Below are 18,526 nucleotides of genomic sequence, written 5' to 3'. Positions count from 1 at the left end.
TTTCATCATAACTTGGCAAAAAATTATCGTAAAGATGAAAGAATAACTGTTTTGAGCAGCTAATAACCAATACTTACGACTCCTATCACTTTTGGACGGATTTTGGGAAATTCATTTTTGGGTAAATTTTCGCATTTTTTGTAAGGGGTAACATCATCAAAATTTGCAAAAAATTACGAAAAAATAGAATTTCCATTTTTCAACACAGTTTGATTGGAAATTTAATTACGAGCTCAACGATGTATAACATTCCATATTTAGGCTATTATTTTTAAAATTGTGGCAAAAAAACTGATTATTTGATGACCGAAATTCGGAAAAACGGCTTTAACCAAAAACTTGATATTTACAAACGGAATTTTCAACATAACTTCGCTGAAAATTGTCATATAGACGAAAGAATAACTGTTTTGAGCAGCTAATTACCAGTGCTAACGATCCCTATCACTTTTTGAAGAATTTAGGAAAAATAATTTTTGGGTCAATTTTCGCATTTTTTGTAAGGGGTAACATCATCAAAATTTGCAAAAAATGGCCAAAAAATAGAATTTGCCTTTTTGAACACAGTTTGATTGAAAATTTAATTACGAGCTCAACGAGGTATAACATTTCATATTCAGGCTATTATTTTATATGTTTTGGTAAAAAATAGTCGTTTTGGATCTCTGGCAGAGCCCGACAAGTTTTTTCGTCACTGTTATGAAGTACGTACGGTTTTTCTTTTGTTTGATAATGCATTTAAATTTATGCCAAGTTTACTTACCACTTTCATCGCCGTTGGCCGCCGGTGCGAAGGTTGTCAGCCGACGCGTTTGAAATTGGCGGCGCAGAGCAAAGCTGGCGGGCTGGAACTTGTGCTGCTTTTGTGTGATGTCATTGCTGCTGCTGCTGCTGCTGCTGATGTTGCTAGTTGCTGGCGTCAGTGTTGCTGCCTCACCGGATGCTGTTGCTGCCGCTGCGGCACCGCTCTTGGCTTTCAGCTTGCTCAGGTAGATGTTGCTGGTGGTTCTGCCGCCGGGAGCAGATGTTGCTGCTGGGAAAGCTGTTGTTGCTGCAGCAGTGGTCGTTGTTGCTGCTGCCGCTGCTGCTGCTGCTGTTGCGGAGGGTCTGCTGCGCAGTCGGCTGTATTTGGAGGTCGTCGGTGGTTCTGCTGCTGGCTGCTGCGTGGTGGCTTCAATCGCTGCCGACGTCGGCGAGTTGATAATCCGCCGGCGGACACTCAACACCGGTCGCCGCGAAACGCTGCCAGTCGCTGGTTGTCGCAGCTGCCAGTCGGTAGTCAAAAGTTGTTCGTTCGCGGTACATGGAATTATATTGAAAACAAACACTGAATTTAGCACTTTGTGGATTTTGAAGATATTAAACGTTTTTTGCAGCTCGCTGTTTTGGTGTATCGTTTTTTTTTTTGTTTTCGTGCCTTTTCCGGCGGTGTGCAGTCAACAACAATTCAAAAGCGCGCTACATGCTATAAACAATAATAAATCATATTGAAAATATTAAAGAATTGGTTAAGCATAAGAAATCTACTAAAGCCTTAAATAAATTAGTACTTGTTGTGTATTGTGTTTTACTGTGGGCATTGGGCAGTGGGAATTTGGGCATTTTGAATTGGGAAAGGAAAGGAAAGGAAACCCTTCGAAAGGTGCTTTCTCTCGCCATCTCGACAAGATCAAGTTGACCGCTAAGTGGGCCAACAACCGCAAAAATGCAGTCAGGCATTTTAATTGAAGGACGTTCGAGTGCAAAATAAATAACGCGCAGGCATAACAAGTTATTTGTCTGGCTATTAGTTTGCGCTAGTTTTGCTTTGTCCACCAATCTCGTTGACATTGAAAGCAATACAGAGCACAGCGTAAAGTGGAAATTGCTGTAATTATGCCAAATTGAATTTTATAAACGTAATGGAAAGCAACCAGTAAACATCCAGAATAAGCTAAACTCTATATTAATTAAAACCCTTCAGTAATACCCTTGCAATTATTCAAAAATATATTTAAAAAAATGATTTCTAAATCCCACATAGATCACACAAAAAAATAGAGAGAGAGAGAGTTGCTGGCGAGAACATTTTTGGTGTCAATGTCGCAGACACCTTCGAGATAATGAATGGGCCGGAAAAATACGCATCAGCCGCGGTGCTTGCATAATGCTGATGGGCTTCTTCGATTAGCAGATCCGCAGATCGACGCCTGCATTGCTGCCTGGTATCTTCGGACTTTGGCAATGCGATTCGACCGCATGCCAATGTGATTGCATAATCTGAATCTCCAACATTCCCACTTGTTTTTATTTTTTTTTCTCTGGCAGATGCGCAGTTTGCTGGTTTTTTTGGTATCCACAAACTGGTTGGGCTTTTGATTAAATATTGTGCAAGCGAGTTGGTCAGCTCGAAGACTGATGATGCGTGCAGGGCGTCGTCCGCTGATTTGCTGGCTTCTCAATGGGTTTATTGTGAAAGTGGCGAAACGAAAGACTTAAGACACGAACGCGGCGGGGAAAGCACTGGCCGAGAATGGGGTGCCGCTGTTCAAGGGCAAATTAAATAAAAGAGAAGGGTTGCTAGTTGAAAAACCTTTAAAAATACTAAGTACTGCCCTTTAAAAACATGGCCCAAATTTGTATATTCGAAAAAAAAAAAAAATAAATAACAATGTAATGCCATATGCATCTAATCTGTTTATTAAGTTTGAGATTTTTTGAAGTGGCATTACATTTCCACACCTATATGATATCATTGGACCCGTTTCGTTAACCTCTTTGTCTGTGCAAACACTCCCTATTATTTATTTTTTGTACGTACTCTTCAACAAAATGATGATGACAAAAGCCTGTTACCCTGAGTGCAACACCTTTGATCTTCTTTTATGGTTTCTTTTTATTGTCTGCGCTTTTGTTTGCTTTGTCCGACTCCGCTTTTTATTATTTTTAAATGGGATTTTTCATTTCACGGGCACTTTTGGTAGAGGAAAAATCACCGAGCTCACTTCACACACAAGAAAAAAAAAAAAAACAGTTGAAAAAATCGTTTACGACTTTTTGTCAACCTGATTTTTTGGTGTCGCCTGTCAGTTCGTCGCGTTTGTTATGCGGCGCGTGATTTGACTTTTGGCAATTATCGTTCCGAGGAGGCTAGCAAGCGATTATGAAACATGTCTCGTCTGCAGAGTTCCTCTCTCTTTCTTTCTTTTTTTTTTTTAGCAATTTGCAAAATGTTTTAGCTGAACTCGTTTTTATTTTCTGCCTTTTGATTTCAATTTTTTGCTCTTTTTCCCGCTGACTTCGCACATCTTGCGGACTCATCGAAAGTTGAAACCGATTATCCAGACAGGCTTGCATACAGACACAGTGCATGTGCACTTATGAATAGGCATGAGGCAATAGCCGCCACATACAAAACAACTAGATACAGCTAGGCTGACATTTAAAAAAGGCAAAAAAAATAAAAAATAAATAAATACAGAAAAAAAAGAAGCCCAGGCTAATGACTAAGCACATAACGAGCACTTCTACAAGTGACATTTGAAAGAGCACCGAAAGGCGGATGGAGAGGGGCAAATAAATGCATTTATAATTGCCTTGGACATGCCGAAGAATCATTTTCTGTAACCTTTGCACTTCAAGCAAAACAATTTTAGAGCATGTTTTGTAAATAATCAAGTCATGAAAATATGTTCACGACCTAAGAAACAATCAGGAACTAACTGGGAATTGTAATAAAGTAATTAACCTATACCAAAGATTGTCTAACCAAATCTGCAAATATGAAACTTGAAAATGTACTGAAAACAAGAAAATAAATGTTTATAAAATAAAAGTTGCACGAATTATATACAAGAGTTTCCCAATTTGAAATCCTACATGTATTATATATACATTTGCGGGTTGTTAAGGTGGGGGAAGTAGTTTGTGTTCTGTTGTGGCAATAATAATTTGTATGGTTCGTTTCTTTTTGTTCATTATTTTATTGTTGTGCATAAATATTTTACAACTAAAGCTAGACTTAAAGTATTTTCGGACAGAGAGGGAAAGAGTGAAAAAAATTATTCGGAAAGAGATAGAAGTAAAAGAGAACTGCGCCTGGTAAAAGCCATTTAAAGTTATTTCAAATCGATTAAGTTTGTATCCACTGAGGGTCGTTGCGTTTCTAGATAACTATATATGTATATGTTTCTAGAATATCTGTTTTTGAACCAAGGAAAGACTTCTCTCGCATCTGCATGTGTGAACAAATGTGTGTGAGTGTGGATGTGAGTGTGTGGGTGTTGTTGTTTGGGTATGGCAGCTCGAAGAATACGAATTGTTTAAATAATTTACACAGCAAAAAAATATATAAAGTAGTAGAGTATTCGAATTAAAAGCAGCAGCACTGGAAAATTTGGATAGACTATTAAAGCAGCCGAAATGGTTGTTTACTGAATTTGTTTCGCCGTGGTTGTTGTTAAGCCAAAGCATCGCAGCCAATTATCTACGGTTCGGCAACAAAAAGGGTTAAGCTCGCAGAAGATTCTCTTCTCTTCTCTGGCAAATCTTGCGACTGGATAAGGGCTAAGACTAGAAATAACTAACTACGCTGATTTTCTCTGGTTTCTTGTGTTTTTGTTTTGAATTTTTGTGACCTATTCTGGCACCACTGTGGTGGTGTCATCAAATGTCGCCTCCGTCGTGGTTGGCGTTTCTGTGGTTGTTGTCGTTGTCGTCGTTTTGCGGTTGCGCAGGCGTCGGCCACGCCCCTTGCGACCCATCTTTTTGCGATGCACCACATGCGTCTCGGAACTAAAGCTAACTGCCTCGCTAACTTTGCTGCCCACATCGGTGGTGCTGGTGGTGGTGGTGCTGTTGCTGGTGGTTGTTTGTGTGTTCAGATTGATGCTGCCATCAATATGCCCATTAATTGCACCACTGCTAATTGTGGTTGATATTTGGGTGGGTTTAGTTTCTGAACTGTTGTCGGTGGTGACTGTTGTTTGTGTGCCTATGTGGTTGTTGTCGGAACTAATAGCGCCACTGCTAATCTCACTTGTTATTGTGCCTGTTGATTGTGTATTTTCTTGGCGTGCGTTGTCCGCGGTTGTTGTTTGTGTGTTACCACCAATAGCTTCGGAACTAACAGCGCCACTGCTAATTGTGCTTGTTGTTCGAGCATTTAGTTGGATGTCATTGTCTGCATTGGTTGTTGATTGTGTGTTTAGACCAAACTGACCCATAATAACAGCACCAATTGGCATGGCTGTTAGTGTTTCGCTATTGGCTTCTGTTTTGGGAGTTGTTGTTTGTGTGTTAAGCTCAGGCTCAGTGGCCGTTTCAATGCTAAAGATTGTGGTTTCTTCAGCCACCTGATCGTCATCTGGCCTGTTGGTTGTTGTTTGTATAACTGGATTAGTGTTCACACTAATAGCACCATTGATTGTCTGATCTTGTGTGTTAAGTGTGTCGATTTCCTGAGCACCACTGCTGATGGGCGCCTGCACCACCAGCGGCTGGCGCACAGAGAAGGCGGAATTCGAGTCGCTGGCAACTTCGGGGGCCACTGTGGTTTGGCTATTCTCGGCCAGCGACTTTTGCACCTTGCTCAGTATCACCTGATCGAGGTTGGCTATCGAAATGACCAGTGGTGAGGACTCATTGGACTCGGGTCTTAGGAGGGGTACAATGGGTCTTACGTAAGTGGGTGCCGGTGTGGTGCTCTCTCCGGTTTCGCTGGCCGAACTACTGCTACTGCTAATGGTTGTGCTCTCCTCCGTTTCGGCAATGATTGTATTGCTGCTCAGTTGCTTGCCCTTTCTGGCCGAATCAAATAGTCCCTCCAGTGAAATGGTAGAGGTCTCCAAAGCGGCAGTTAGAACTTCAGGCACCAAGGACTTGCCACTGCGATCGGTGTCACCGCCCTCGGTTTCTGGCAGAGAATTCCTAACGGGCAGCGAGACAGGACTTTGAGCCGCTGACGTGGGCTCGGTGGGCGTGTAATCTGCCACTGTGCTGTGCCCGTCGTTGATCTGAATGTCACTGCCATCCACCAAATGGACATATTTCACCACACTGATCTCGCCCAGCTGCTCCACGTGGGGCAGGGACTCCACCATCAAGGTGCTAAAGTCATGATTCGCCTTGGATTTCCTCTGAGCAGCCTTGGCCTGTTTGGAATTAATCTCGACAATGCGATTGATCTCGATTAACTTGTGCTTGGGCACCACTTCCGTTTGTATGGTGGGATAGAGGCGAACCGTTGGCTTTCTGGTCGTGGGCTCCTCTTCTTGACCCTCACCCTCGAGAAGGGTGAACACATGCAACAAAGTTGTGGCCGGCGGTGGTGCTTGAGTGGTGCTCGAGATGGTTTGATCCTGTGAATTGATGGAAGTGGCTTCATTAGCATTGGTCGCTGTTTCAATTTCGGTTACATTTTCAGTTTCTGTTTCTGTTTCAGTTTCTGTTTCAGTTTCAGTTTCTGGTGGCGTGTCTGTGGTGGTGGCTGTGTCTGACTGTGTGCTGGGTGGTGCTGGTGATGGTGGTGTACTGGGTGTGGTGGTCACAAAGCCCTGCTCCTGCTGCTGCTCCTCGGTGGTTTCATCTTCCACCGCCACCTCCGTACCGGTTTCCACCTCTAATCCCGTCTCGGATTCCACCTTAACCACTTTTGGCTTCAGAGCCGGATGCTTCTTACTGTGTTTGTCAAAGATCTTCTTGTTTCTCGCATTCAGTGCATCGATATTCAACTCTTCGATCAGGGAGTTCTCGCTGGCCGTCTCCGCGGCCTCTGTGGATGGACCCGAGTACTTTCTCTCGTAACTCCTATTATTGCTGGGTATGAATGGCGCCGGTTTCAGTGGTGTCAGCGGTGTGGTGCGTTCGTAATCACTGGCCACGGGTTTCAAGGTCAAATTTGGTGAGGCCACTCCCGGCGGTCGGTTAACCACACGAGGTCGCTTTGTGGTGCCAAAGCGGTTGGATGGTGTGCTATTTCCATTGGCCGAGCTTGATGGGCGATTGCGAGGATTGTAGGGCACATTTCCGGATGCGGTAGGTGGTGACCCACTGCCAGTGGTTCCAAATGTGGGACGACTGCCCGGTGGAGCTCGATTATCCTTGGGCTTGTAAGGGGAATTAAACTTCGGCTTGTTATCTTCTTGTGCACTGTTCTCTTCACCCTCTGTCTTCTCCTCCTCTTCTTCTTCATCCTCTTCTTCGTCTCCTTCTTCCTCGGAATCCTCCTCCTCGTCTTCTTCCTCACTCTCTTCTGCACCATCTTCCTGCTCAGGCTTGGACTTATCCAAAACTGGTCGGGTCTTCGGCACAAAAGGTCTTCGCAAAGTGGTTGCAAACTGATTCTGCAGTGGTTGCTCGTGGCGCTCTTCCACCTCTTCATCGTCTTCGCTATTTCCCTGAGACTTGAAGCGATCGGTTCCTGGCAATCTGGATCCTCGCGGATCACTCCTCACAAAGCCCTCTCCACGATTGCGAACACTCGAGTTGAAGGGATCAAATCTTCCGTTCTTCCTGCGCACGAATTTTGCCGTGGGTCGGGTGGTGCTAAAGGTCAGGGGGGCCTTTGTAGTGCCACCACTGGCCGAGGGTGGTGTGTAGGGTCTACGTGCGACCAGTTTTCGTTTAAAGAAGGGTCTGGCCGAGGAAACTGAGGAAGAGTCGTCATCTGTTGAAGATTCTTCTCTTTGGCTTGAGATGCTCGAGCCCTTCTCGGCCAGAAGCTTCTTCAGACGATCGTTGATCACGCCCTGTTCTCCTTCTCCCCTCGCCTGCTCTGCCTTTACTTTGTCCCTTAACTTTTGCAACTCCGACACATCCTGATCGTCCTTTTGGCCCAGGGTCTTAAACCGATTGCTAATAACTCCATCCTGTGGCTCACCTCGTGCTTGCTGCTCCTTGATCCGCTGGCGGAGATTGACAAGGTCATTATCCTGATCAGCGAATCTGGTGTGGCTGGGGACGAAAGGTTTACGGGTGGTCTCATCGGCATTATCCACACTAGCCGCAGTACTTGAGTCCACAGGCCTCAATTTGCGAACAATCTTGCGGAAACGCTTATTGCCGGTGGTGCTTGTGGTGTTTTTGTTGTTGTTGCTGGTGGTGCTTTGACTTGCTGTTGTTGGTGTGGCTGTGGTGGTGTCTGGGTTAGTGTCAGTGGCGCTATTAGTGGTGCTATCTACATTGGTGGTACTATTGCTATTGCTATTTAAGGGTCTGCGGAATTTAAGCACACGTATGCGCTTCGGTGTTGGTCTGCTGGTGGTTGTGGTTGTTGTTGTGGTTGCGTTGGAGTCTTCTTCCTCCTCCTCCTCCTCTTCGCGGGAATCACCCTTAGTCTCGGTCTCTTCAGTCTGCTCATCGACTAGGGTTAGTTTAGTTACCTGGGCGCGCTGACGGCCCCCAAACGCCAATCGTCTGGCGGTGGTTGTGGTTTGGGGTTGTTGTGTTGTTGTTGGGGTGGTGTTGGTGGTGCTGCCTCTGGTGCGGCTCAATTGATAACGATTCTGAAAGCGTCGTGTGGAATTAACATCATTACCTAAGGCATTCAAACCAGCCCCACTCGTTTTCTCCTCCCCCGCATTCTCTAGACTAGCATCATTATCATCATCATCTCCATCATCATCTCCATCGTTATCTTTATCATCTGTACTATCTGCCTTAATATTAGCTGTGACTGTGACTGGTTTGTTTTTGTTTGTGTAACTGTTTGACTTGAATCGATTAATATAATTGGCTACGGTGCTGTTACTACGTTGACTAGCTACATTCAGTGCGGTGCTACGGTTAGTAAGATTGTTAAGGTTAGTGGTGCCACCCCCCAAAGTATTGTTGTGGTTTAGTGTGTGGTTACTGTTCGATACCTCGGCGGAGCTATCGTTATCTTCTTCATCGTTTTCATCGCCGTTGTCCGAGTCAGTTTCTGTATCGGTGCTATCTGTCTCTGTCTGTTTTTGAGTGGTTGTCCTGAGTGGTTGTCTTTGCCTGTTGGCTAGCAGTTGACTAAGTCGTGAACGTGCTGTAGTGCTTGTAACTTGAGGATCTACGGATTCTTCTTGATCATCATCCCCATCCTCGTTTTCGTCGTACTCCTCGTCGGGTTCTTCCTCGTTATCTTCCTCTGGTCGGTGGTAAAGGTTTCTATTGATTGCCACCAGATTTCGTCGCGTACTAGAGCTAACTCTCAGTGGTGCAGCGGTGGTGCGACGAGCGGCAAAATTGGGTGGCCTACGTGCTGGCACCGCAGCTGCAGCCTCCTCCTCGTCTTCAGGGGTGGGTTTCAGAGCGCGATGGCGGTTTGTTTGAAGGAAGACAGCTCGTGGCGGTGCCAGCTGCTCCTCTTCCTCTCCGTCGTCATCATCATCATCGCCGTTTTCCCCACCCTCGTTGTTTGTTGTTTGCGGTGTTGTAAAGCGATTACGTGAGCGGTTCAAGGCCGCATACGGACGTCGTGTGCTTATCTCGTCGCCGTTCGTTGATCCCGGTGTTGTTGCTGTGATGGAAGTCGCATTAAATCGCCGACGTGACAGAATCGGTCGACGCGTTGTTCTTGTTGTCTCGCCCTGATCTATTTCATTGTCGGCACTAGGATTTGCAGTCGTCGTTGTTGTTGACCCGCTGGTCGCATTGAAGCGTCGGCGTATTAAAAGTTGCCGTCTTGGTGAAGTTGTAGTTGCCGCTTTTGGTGTTGAACTCTCTGTATCATTTGGATCGATCTCATTCTCGAGATTGTCATCAGCGACGGGGGCAACCGTAGTGGTTGTTGTTATGGTGCCATTAAAACGGCGACGAATTACCAACTGACGACGTGAGGTGGTGCTTGCTGGTGTAGTGGTGGTCGTTGTTGTTGATGTGGTTTCAGTTTTAGGTCCGCTTTCTTCCAGAGGGATTTCATTGTCGTCGTCTATATAGGCTTCCAGTTCGGGTTCTTCAGTGCTGGTGTCTTCAGCCTCTTCGGGAGCTTTCTTGCTAACTTCGTCATCTGTTTCTTTAATAGCAACCTTATTTTCTTTAGCGTCATCGTTTACCTCCTGTTCAGGAGTTACTGTGGTGGACTCCGTTTCTTCATCTTCACTTCCATTATATTCAGTGCTACTTTCCGCTGACTTCTCAGTGGTCGTTGTAGTTGTTACTCTGCGACTAATGCCCACATAAGGTTGTCTTGTACTTTTGGGTGTTGTGGTTGCTGCCTCGGTGGTTGAATCAGTTGCTTCCTCGGTGGTTGTGGTGGTGCTTCCCCTGCCTCTTAATCTATTTAAGCCGGCATAGAGGCGTCTTGTGGTTGATTCCACCTTTAACTCTTCCTCATTGTCTTTACCTTAAATAAATAAAATGGTTTTCAATTAGTTGGGTTCGACTTAACACTCATACTGCCACGAAAACGAAATGCAATCAAAAGTCATTTGTCAAATCACTTGTATTTGCATTACTCATTTTGTTTCCATATTTTTACTTCAGATAAATGAAAATACTTACGTATATCTGAAGAATCTGAGTCCTTTACAGCATTAACGGGCCTTCTAGGTGTAAAAAGTCGTCTGGTAGGTAGTTTTATGGATGGTGTCACAGTTGTTGTGCTGGGCGATGGTCCTTCATTGTCTTCAGTTTCTTCATCGTCCTCTTCACTGTTTTCTGTTCTAGAGGGTACCGGCGTTGTTGAGCGAATACGGAAACGCTGGGGGACGCTGTAGCTCCTCCTGGTTGTTGTGTCTAGTGGTTCACTTTGGGTCTTGTCCTGTAACCTGGTGGACAGGGTCAAGCGGGTGCGGTTTAATCTGGTGTAGGTGCGTAAAGCCCTGGCTTCATCTTCGCCTCTTTCCTTTTCTTCTAGAAGAGAAAGGCTTACAATCTTAGAGGTCTCATTGCTCGAGTCTGTTGCTAGTGGTATTGTTTTAAATGCTTTTCCCTGTCGCTGGCCCTTTATTCTGCCTTCGGGAACTTCATCATCTTCATCCTCGTCGATTTCAGCGGTTATTTCATCATCATCTAGGGTTTCCTCTCCTGATCCGACCAAATTTGCCCCCGGGTGACCTACTTTGACCCGGGGGTTTTCAATAAAAAATGACCGAGTTCGGCATTGATTTCCTTGGCCTGCGCCATAGCCTCGCGATGTCCTTCGGTCTCTCCGTCATCGCCCAGAGAATTATGTGGCGTCTCATTTTCACTAACATTGAACACATCATGAATTTGTTGCTTAATATTAACAGTCACACTTTCGATATCCGGTGGTGCGGGGGACTTGTCGATATAGGTAATTGGTGAATCCTTTACATACTGATAGTACTTTCTTCTGTGGTAAATTGGCAATGAAAGCTTATCATCGCCTTCATCTTCTGCGGCTTCACTTCCCTTGGTGATTGTCTGGACTTCTAGTTTATTTTCCGTTTGCAAACGGTTTATGGCATTGCTCAGCTGCACCTTAAGATCACTTAAGTCTTCTTCAGTGGTGGTTGTTTCAGGGATTGATGTTGTTGCGGTGGTGCTAGATTTGAGACGATTTATAAACTTTTGCTTGGCCGCTGCCAACTGATCTGTTGAAGATTCATCTTCAACAGGAACTGGTGTGGTAGTTGTTGTGCTCACGGGCCTTCTATAAGCGAGAATCCTTCTGGTGGTGCCTTCTATAGAAGTGGGGGTGGATTCTTCTGTTGACTCTTCTTCTACTGGTGCTGGGGTGGTTGTTCTGCTGACAGGTCTTTTGAACGCAAGAACTCTTCTGGTGGTGGCCTCAATGGGGGCTGCAGTTGCCTCCTCAGTAGACTCAGCTTCTATTGAAGATGGGGTGCTTGTTGTGCTCACTGGTCTTCTGAAGTTGAGAACTCTTCTAGTGGTAGCTTCTGAGGTTGTTGTGGGTTCAGTAGATGTTGTAGTTGGTTCTTCAGTGGTTGTGCTAGCTTTGGAGGGACGCTTGAAAGCGAAGCTCGCCCTGCGGGTGCTAGCCTCGATATTTTCCGGTGTTTCCGTAGTTGTAGTTCTGGTAGTTGTTGTTTTGGTTGTTGTCGGTCTAGTTCTTCGGATTATAGTCCTGGCCGTAGTGCTTACACGTGGCGCCTCCTCTACTTCGTTCCCAGCTTCCTGACCTGCTTCATACTCGAATTCTTCCACCTCTTCGTGCTCGATGGTTTCCTTGGGTTTCTTAAGTAGGCGTCTTCGCGTTTTGGTAACTGTTGTCTCTGTTTGGGCTTGTTTCTTGCGGGTGCTACGTGAGGCAAAGTCCAAGGCCAGCAGCGAAGAAAGATCATTACTCTGGAATCGCACGGATCCACGATTGCGGGTCACTGTGCGAGGCGTGGTGCTCGGCGCTGGTGGGTGGGTCACTTCATCGATAATGTACTCATACTCCGCGGGTTTCTCCTCTATGGTTTTAGTGTGAATGCGTTTCACAACCTTTTGACCAGCGTCGAGAGTGCGGACGTAGGTGGTGCGAGTGCGGGTGATTCCATTGCCTAAGCTTTCGGTTTTTGTGGTGGTACGGTTTCGAACGGCATTTAAGGAAACCCGACCAGTGGTTGCCTTCTCCTCAGCTTGTGGTGGTTGTGCCTCCGTATCTTCTTCATTGGATGTAGTTGATTGACTAGCAGGTCTTTCAGTGCTCGTAGTGCTATGGTTGTTTCTCGCTCGCTTGTTGGCGTCTGCCGCTAAAAGAGAGGAGAGATCTCCCTCCTTGCGGGGCCTAAAATTGCCTCTGACTATAACTCGACGTTTAGGCAAAGCAGCGGTGATCTCACTCTCGTGTTCAATGTCCTTCGCCTCTTCTGTAGTACTTGTTGTGCCTTCTGTGGTAGTGCTGGTACGGAAGAAACTACGCCTGGTGGAGCTACTAACTTCGGAGTCTTCTGTAGTTGCTGTTGTTGTGGCTTCTGTAGAACTTGGCTTAGTGAAAAGCGAACGACGAGTGGTGATAATATTCACTACAGCATCATCATCTATAGAGCTGCTACTGATTTCTTCAGTGGTGCTACTAGGAACCACAGTGGTGCTACTTCTGAAGAACGAACGGCGCGTTGGACCTTCGGTGGTTGTCTCGACTTCAATCTCTGGTTCCGTGGGGCTGCTAGGTTCTTCAGTGGTGCTGCTAGCTGTTTCAGTGGTCCTAGTTCTAAAGAAAGAACGACGTGTTGGACCTTCAGTAGATATCTGGGCATCACTGTCTGCTTCAGTGGAGCTGCTTGGTTCCGCTGTGGTGCTAGTTCTGTAAAAACTACGTCGTTTTGGTCCTTCTGTGGTTGTCTGGTCCTCACTCTCCGCTTCAGTGGTGCTGATTCTGGTGCGCACAATAACTCGACGTCTTGGGTTTACGGTGGAAGTGGTTTCTTCTTCTGGCACAGCTGCAGGAGTAGTTGAGCTAAGCCGGTTAAATGTACGCCGAGTGGGTTTTTCTGTTGTTGTCGAAGAATCAGCTTGGAAACTGACTGGGCTGCTAGTTGTACTGGTTTCTATAAATTCCGTACTGCTTGCAGGACCTTCACTGGATTCATCGTTGATATCAGAGGCAATTTCTTTTTCAATGGCTTCTGAATTATGTTCAGTGGTGCTGCTTACTTCTTCAGATTTTACAGTTGTGCTGCTAATTGGGGCTTCAGACGAGTTGATTTCCGTTGAAGATTCTCCATTATCAATATCAGAAGAAGACTTTTTGTCGGTTTCAGCGCCTAGATTGGCTTCTTCAACGACGGTATTCAAATCTGCGGTGCTGCTGGAGCTTTCTTCAGTGGTGCTGCTTACAGATTGTTCCGAAGAACTGCCGACATCTGAAGTTTCTGATAACAAAGTGGTAATCTCGAGCTGTGGTAGTGCAGCTTCAGTTACAATTTCGGGAGATTCCTGTTCGGTTGCCGTGTTGCTGTCATCAGTATTCTCGCTTCCAGCAGGCGCCTTCGTCTCTCCCCTCTTCTCATCATCAATTATTTCAGCAGCCACATTTTCATCTTCGGTGGTGCTCTCCACAATCTGTCCACCTCTGCTAATAGGTTGGTGCGGTGGAGTTGGTATGGCTGCTTCGCCGAAATTCCTCACAAAGCTGGAACTGCGTCCGGCGGTGAGATGAGCACCGCCTTCGGAATCGCGAGTAATGGCTTTGTAGTGGATTTGAGAGTCATCTAAGCTCGCTTTGCCAGCAGAGCGTTGGATACTCTGGTAGCTGCGGGAACCGTGCGATGGTGTCGCAGTTGCCACCTCGAGAGCCACCTCGGACTCATCCTCGGCGGAATTCAGGCGGCGACTGCGGAACTTAGTGGTGGTTTGAAGCTCGTCTTCCACAATTGATTCGGTGTTCAACTGCTTGCCGGCAAAGCGTCGGGAGTCCTTATCGTCGCCCCCTAAAGAATTGGGAACCACTGTGCGCTGCGATGCAGGACGTCGCACCGCACGCCAAGTGTACTTGGTATGCTGCTGGGTGGTACTTAGGTCGTCGGTATCGATTTTGTTGGATTGGGATTGACTTAAACTAGAGCTAACTACGTCATGCCTTAAGCTATCATTGCCACCGTTACCAGCTACTTCTACTTGGGATTCTTGGTGGTGCAGTGAGGAGGTTTTGGTTCGTGTGTTGATTGCGGTTGCTGTTGGAAGACTGGCACTCACCTTGGGCCTATCCCCTGGAGATAGTCGTGTCTTCTTCACTACTTGCGCAACTGCATCGGTTTCGTTATCGTTATTATCGGTATTGTTATCATTATCGGTTTGGGGAATAGTGGTGGTTGTGGTGCTAGCTGTGGGTCGTGTGCGACGTCGGGGATAACCAAAGGGTCTGGGACTAGAAAGGTTTGGTTCGGAGGTTGTTGTTTGGGTCTGCTCTGGTTGGGGTTGCCTTCTGCCCGGGTTGGTTCTAATGCTATTTAAACTACTCAAACCGTTTGTTGTTGGACTAGCATCGTTCGCAGCTTCTGCATTGTTGTTGTTGTTGCTGTTCTTGGTGGTTGTTGTTGTTGTGGTTATGCGTCGACGGTTGGTGGTTGCATACTTGTATTGGGTCTTGGTTTTCGTTACCTCGCTGTCCTCGTCCACGTTGTTAACGTCATTCAGTTCGTTGTTGCCCGTGGTGGTTGTTGTTGTGGTTTTCGGTGTCGTTGTTGTTGTGTCCAGTTCAGGTTGTTCCGTTGTTGTTGTGCTTGTTGTTGTCGGTGTTGATGTTTCTAAGTCGGGACTGGGAGGAAGGTGGGTGGGTGAGGCTTCGCTCAACTCGGTGGCTAGGAGGGAGTCTGAGCTAATGCCATTGGAGGTTGTTGTTGGGACAGTGGATGCTACAATTGGTGTGGGTGTGGTGGTTATGGTATGCAAGTTATTAGTTATGGATGTGGTGGTGGTTGAGGTGCTTTCATTTGGCTCAGTGGTTTCGTTAGTTGAGGTGGTGGTTTCGGACTGGGCGGTGGTGCTGGGTGTTGTTGTGATGTTCTCTTCTGTTGGTATTTGGTTATTCAGTTTCACATTGTTGTTGTTATTGCTGCTGTTGTAGTGGCTGTTGTTGTTGTTGGTGGTGGTGGTGCTGGCCTTGGCAGTCTCAGTGCCGGCGGTTGTTGTTGTTGTAGTTGTAGTATCTGGTGTTGCTGTTGTGGTGGTGGCTGTTCTGCGGCCGATGCTCGCATATTTACGTGTGTTTGTGGATTGTTTGCTCTGTACCGTGACAATATCCTTTTGCTCGTCCTCGTACTCTTCCTCTTCGTCTTCTGTTGGATCTTCGGAATCCTCGGCAGTGGCACTCTTAGTAGGTCGTGTACGCTCAAAGTATTTGTAACTGAAAAGCGTAGATTTTACGATTAATGACAATCACCTTAAAACATACTTCACCCACTCACCGATTGGTTGTCGAACTGGGTGCCGCTTCCGTGACTTCTGGGGATGCCGTGGTGCGTCCACGAGTACGGCTCAAGGTGGCATAGGATTTTACCTGTGTCTGGGTATGTTGCTCTGCCTCTTCGTTGGATTCTTCTGCTGACGGTGCCACCGTGGTGGGCCTGGAGCGTCTGAGACTTGTGTAAGACGGAGTGATAGAGCTCAAAGGACGACGGGTTGTTGTCTCAACTTCGGCCAGGTTCTCCTCCTCTTCCTGCTGATCTGCATGCTCCTCATCATCTCCCTGACTCGCAGATCGATGGCGATTGATGGTCACATATTGTTTGCGTTCCTTTAGGAAACCATCGAACTCAGCCAATTTTTCAATGCCCTCGTTCTGTGGACCTTGGCGACTGTTGCCTCTCAGAACTGAAGAATATTTGGAGTTTGTGTTGGAGGTGAGAGTCGATGAACCCCTTGACGAACTGCTCGAAGCAGTGGCTTCTGTGCTTGTCTCTGTCGCATCGCTGATCTTGAAACGATTGCGGCTGAAGGAACTCAATGTTCCAGGTCGACTGAGCACACGATCATACAGAGATTTGCTTATAGTCGACGGAGTAGTGGCTGCTCCAGTGGCAGAATTTTCCTTCAATGTAATCGATCCATCCTTGTTACGCAAAAGATGCTTCTCCAGCTGCTCCACGCCACCCACTTTGCGAATCAAGTCGATCAGTTCCTTAATCACCTGTGGATCCTCCTCAGCATCGGTGGATTTGCTTGGAGACAGCTCGTCAGTATCTTCTTCATATTCCAGGTCTTCATCAACAGTGGATGGAGTAGTCGTCGTGGTGGTCGTAGTGCTTGTTGTGGTCGTGGTGCGAGGATATACTGGACGAGCCGTGGGAGCAGCTGTTACTCGATTGGAACGCACTGTGGTGGTTGCCGGTGTTGTGGAGGTCACTGGTGCCGCCGTTGTAGATCTAAGGCGGAAAAGTGTACAAAGCTTAGTAATGAAAATAACAAAAATTACACATTTAAACATACTTTTTGGTCTTGCAGGGCACATTGCGAGCAAAGTCGCAGGAATCGGCAGCGGGATTAAAGTAAAGTCCCGATGGACAAGTGAACATGTGAGCCACAATTCCTAGACCAGACGGTCCACTATCCAGGCACCAGTAGTACTTCTTGCAATCTCTTGGATGCTGGAAGAATCCCTCCTCCTCGCACTTAAAGTCCGAACCTGGATCGGGAGTCGTTGGTGGTGGCGGCGTGGTAGATGCCCTGCCTCCAATGTAAAGAGAGGATCCCTCGGCTTCGGTCAGTTTGAAGGTGGTGCTTGGCGGTGGTGCCTGGGTGGAGCTCACAGCTGGTCTCCTTGTGGCACTGGGTCTCCTGGAACTGAGTGGAGCTTCGGTCTTGCCATTTATACGGTTCCTGTTGCTGGCATTATCGCGACTGCGAGATCTTGATGGCTTCTGTGGTCCACTTGGCTTGGCCACCTCGTTGATGCCCAGTCTGAAATAGATTGAGAACATTGCAATCCTTGCACGACGCCAAGGAAATCCATTTACTTACCCCAATGCCTCCACCATGGCTTCCTTGGCAGCCTCGATAAGAGGATATGGCTTTCCGTTGCATGTGCCGCGGAAATCATCGTTGTCGATGGCCCAGAACATAATGCCGCCCAGTCCCTGGGCTACCACATATTCGGCCTTCTTGCGTACGATAGCCTCATCATCGTAGCCCACCCACTGGTTGCGTCTGTAGGCATAGGGACCCATAACATTGGCATTCGGCTGCACCACAGTCCACTCGGGGTCGTCCTTGAGGGTCTGGCAGATCTGGTGGGGATTAAAGGGGGTTAGTTATTCCTCAAAACCGATATTCACATATATCTTTAGCTTACCTCATAGTAAGCCAGGTATCCCTTTTCCCTAGTGGCATCACCCTGTTCTCCCGGACCCTCTGCAGGTGCTCCCAGTTCGGTGCTCTCCTCGTTGATCAAAGTATAGGATCGGCCATAGGTGGGTATGCCCAGAACAAGCTTGTCACGATCTGCACCCGCTTTCAGATAGTATTTGATGGAGTAGTCCTACACGGATATAAGAAAAGCTATTTAGCAAGATATTGAATATCTTTAAATATGTTGTTAACTCACAATATTTAACTCAGCATCGTAGTTGTACTCGGAGTCCTCCTCCAGCGAATAGAGCGGAGCATGATGGTTAACCGATGGCTCGTGGGAGGAATGGAAATCGTAGGTCAGCACATTGAACCAATCCAGATACTTGTTCAACTTGGGCACGTCGTAACCCTTGTCAATGTACTCGATGCCAGCAGGAACCGCCATGGTCAACAGGAGACGAGTGCGTCCGGTCTTCTCCGCTTCCCTTTCGAATTCGGCCCTCAGCTCTTGGACAAACTGGGCATAGTTATCACGATCCCGGGACTTGCCGCCCTCTCGATGGGCGGGATATTCCCAATCCAGGTCGATGCCATCGAAATGGTTCTGTCGCAGGAATTTCAGGATGTTCTTGATGAACTGCTGCCGACGCTCGTTACTAGCCACCAATGGAGAGAATCTGGAACTCGCCTCGTTCCATCCGCCAATGGCAATCATGGTCTTCAGCTGTTTGTTGTACGTTTTGAGTCCAGTGAACTTGGCATAGCCACCTGGATGAGAGAGAGAGAGAGAAAAAGAGAGGTGGCGATGGGGATGAAGGGATGCATCGTCATCAGACGGACAGGAAATTAAAGCCGAGTCAAATTAACTCGCCGG

General features: G+C 46.9%; 1 protein-coding gene across 13 annotated transcripts in view; it reads right to left on the bottom strand.

Moving 5' to 3' along the window:
* The window catches only part of LOC6725575 (serine-rich adhesin for platelets), a 33,700-nt gene that overhangs the window by 1,471 nt on the left and 13,703 nt on the right, over positions 1-18,526 (bottom strand). For 2 of the 13 annotated variants that reach the window (XM_039297480.2, XM_044923758.1), the window contains exons 5-12: positions 17,906-18,420; positions 17,654-17,839; positions 17,323-17,588; positions 16,792-17,262; positions 15,771-16,727; positions 14,560-15,709; positions 5,661-8,483; positions 764-1,265 (exon numbers count right to left, since the gene is read on the bottom strand). In XM_039297480.2, the coding sequence (XP_039153414.1) occupies positions 764-1,265; positions 5,661-8,483; positions 14,560-15,709; positions 15,771-16,727; positions 16,792-17,262; positions 17,323-17,588; positions 17,654-17,839; positions 17,906-18,420 (6,870 nt within the window). Of the gene's footprint in view, positions 1-763; positions 1,266-3,938; positions 10,295-10,452; positions 10,902-11,011; positions 15,710-15,770; positions 16,728-16,791; positions 17,263-17,322; positions 17,589-17,653; positions 17,840-17,905; positions 18,421-18,526 lie in introns of those variants that run through there. The other 11 variants (XM_039297488.2, XM_039297482.2, XM_039297481.2 and 8 more) reach the window with 11 other exon arrangements.

This window comes from Drosophila simulans, chromosome X (assembly GCF_016746395.2).
Source record: "Drosophila simulans strain w501 chromosome X, Prin_Dsim_3.1, whole genome shotgun sequence".
Taxonomy (NCBI): domain Eukaryota; kingdom Metazoa; phylum Arthropoda; class Insecta; order Diptera; family Drosophilidae; genus Drosophila; species Drosophila simulans.
Note: the sequence above shows the minus strand (reverse complement) of the source record. Positions and strands in the feature narration are given on the sequence as shown.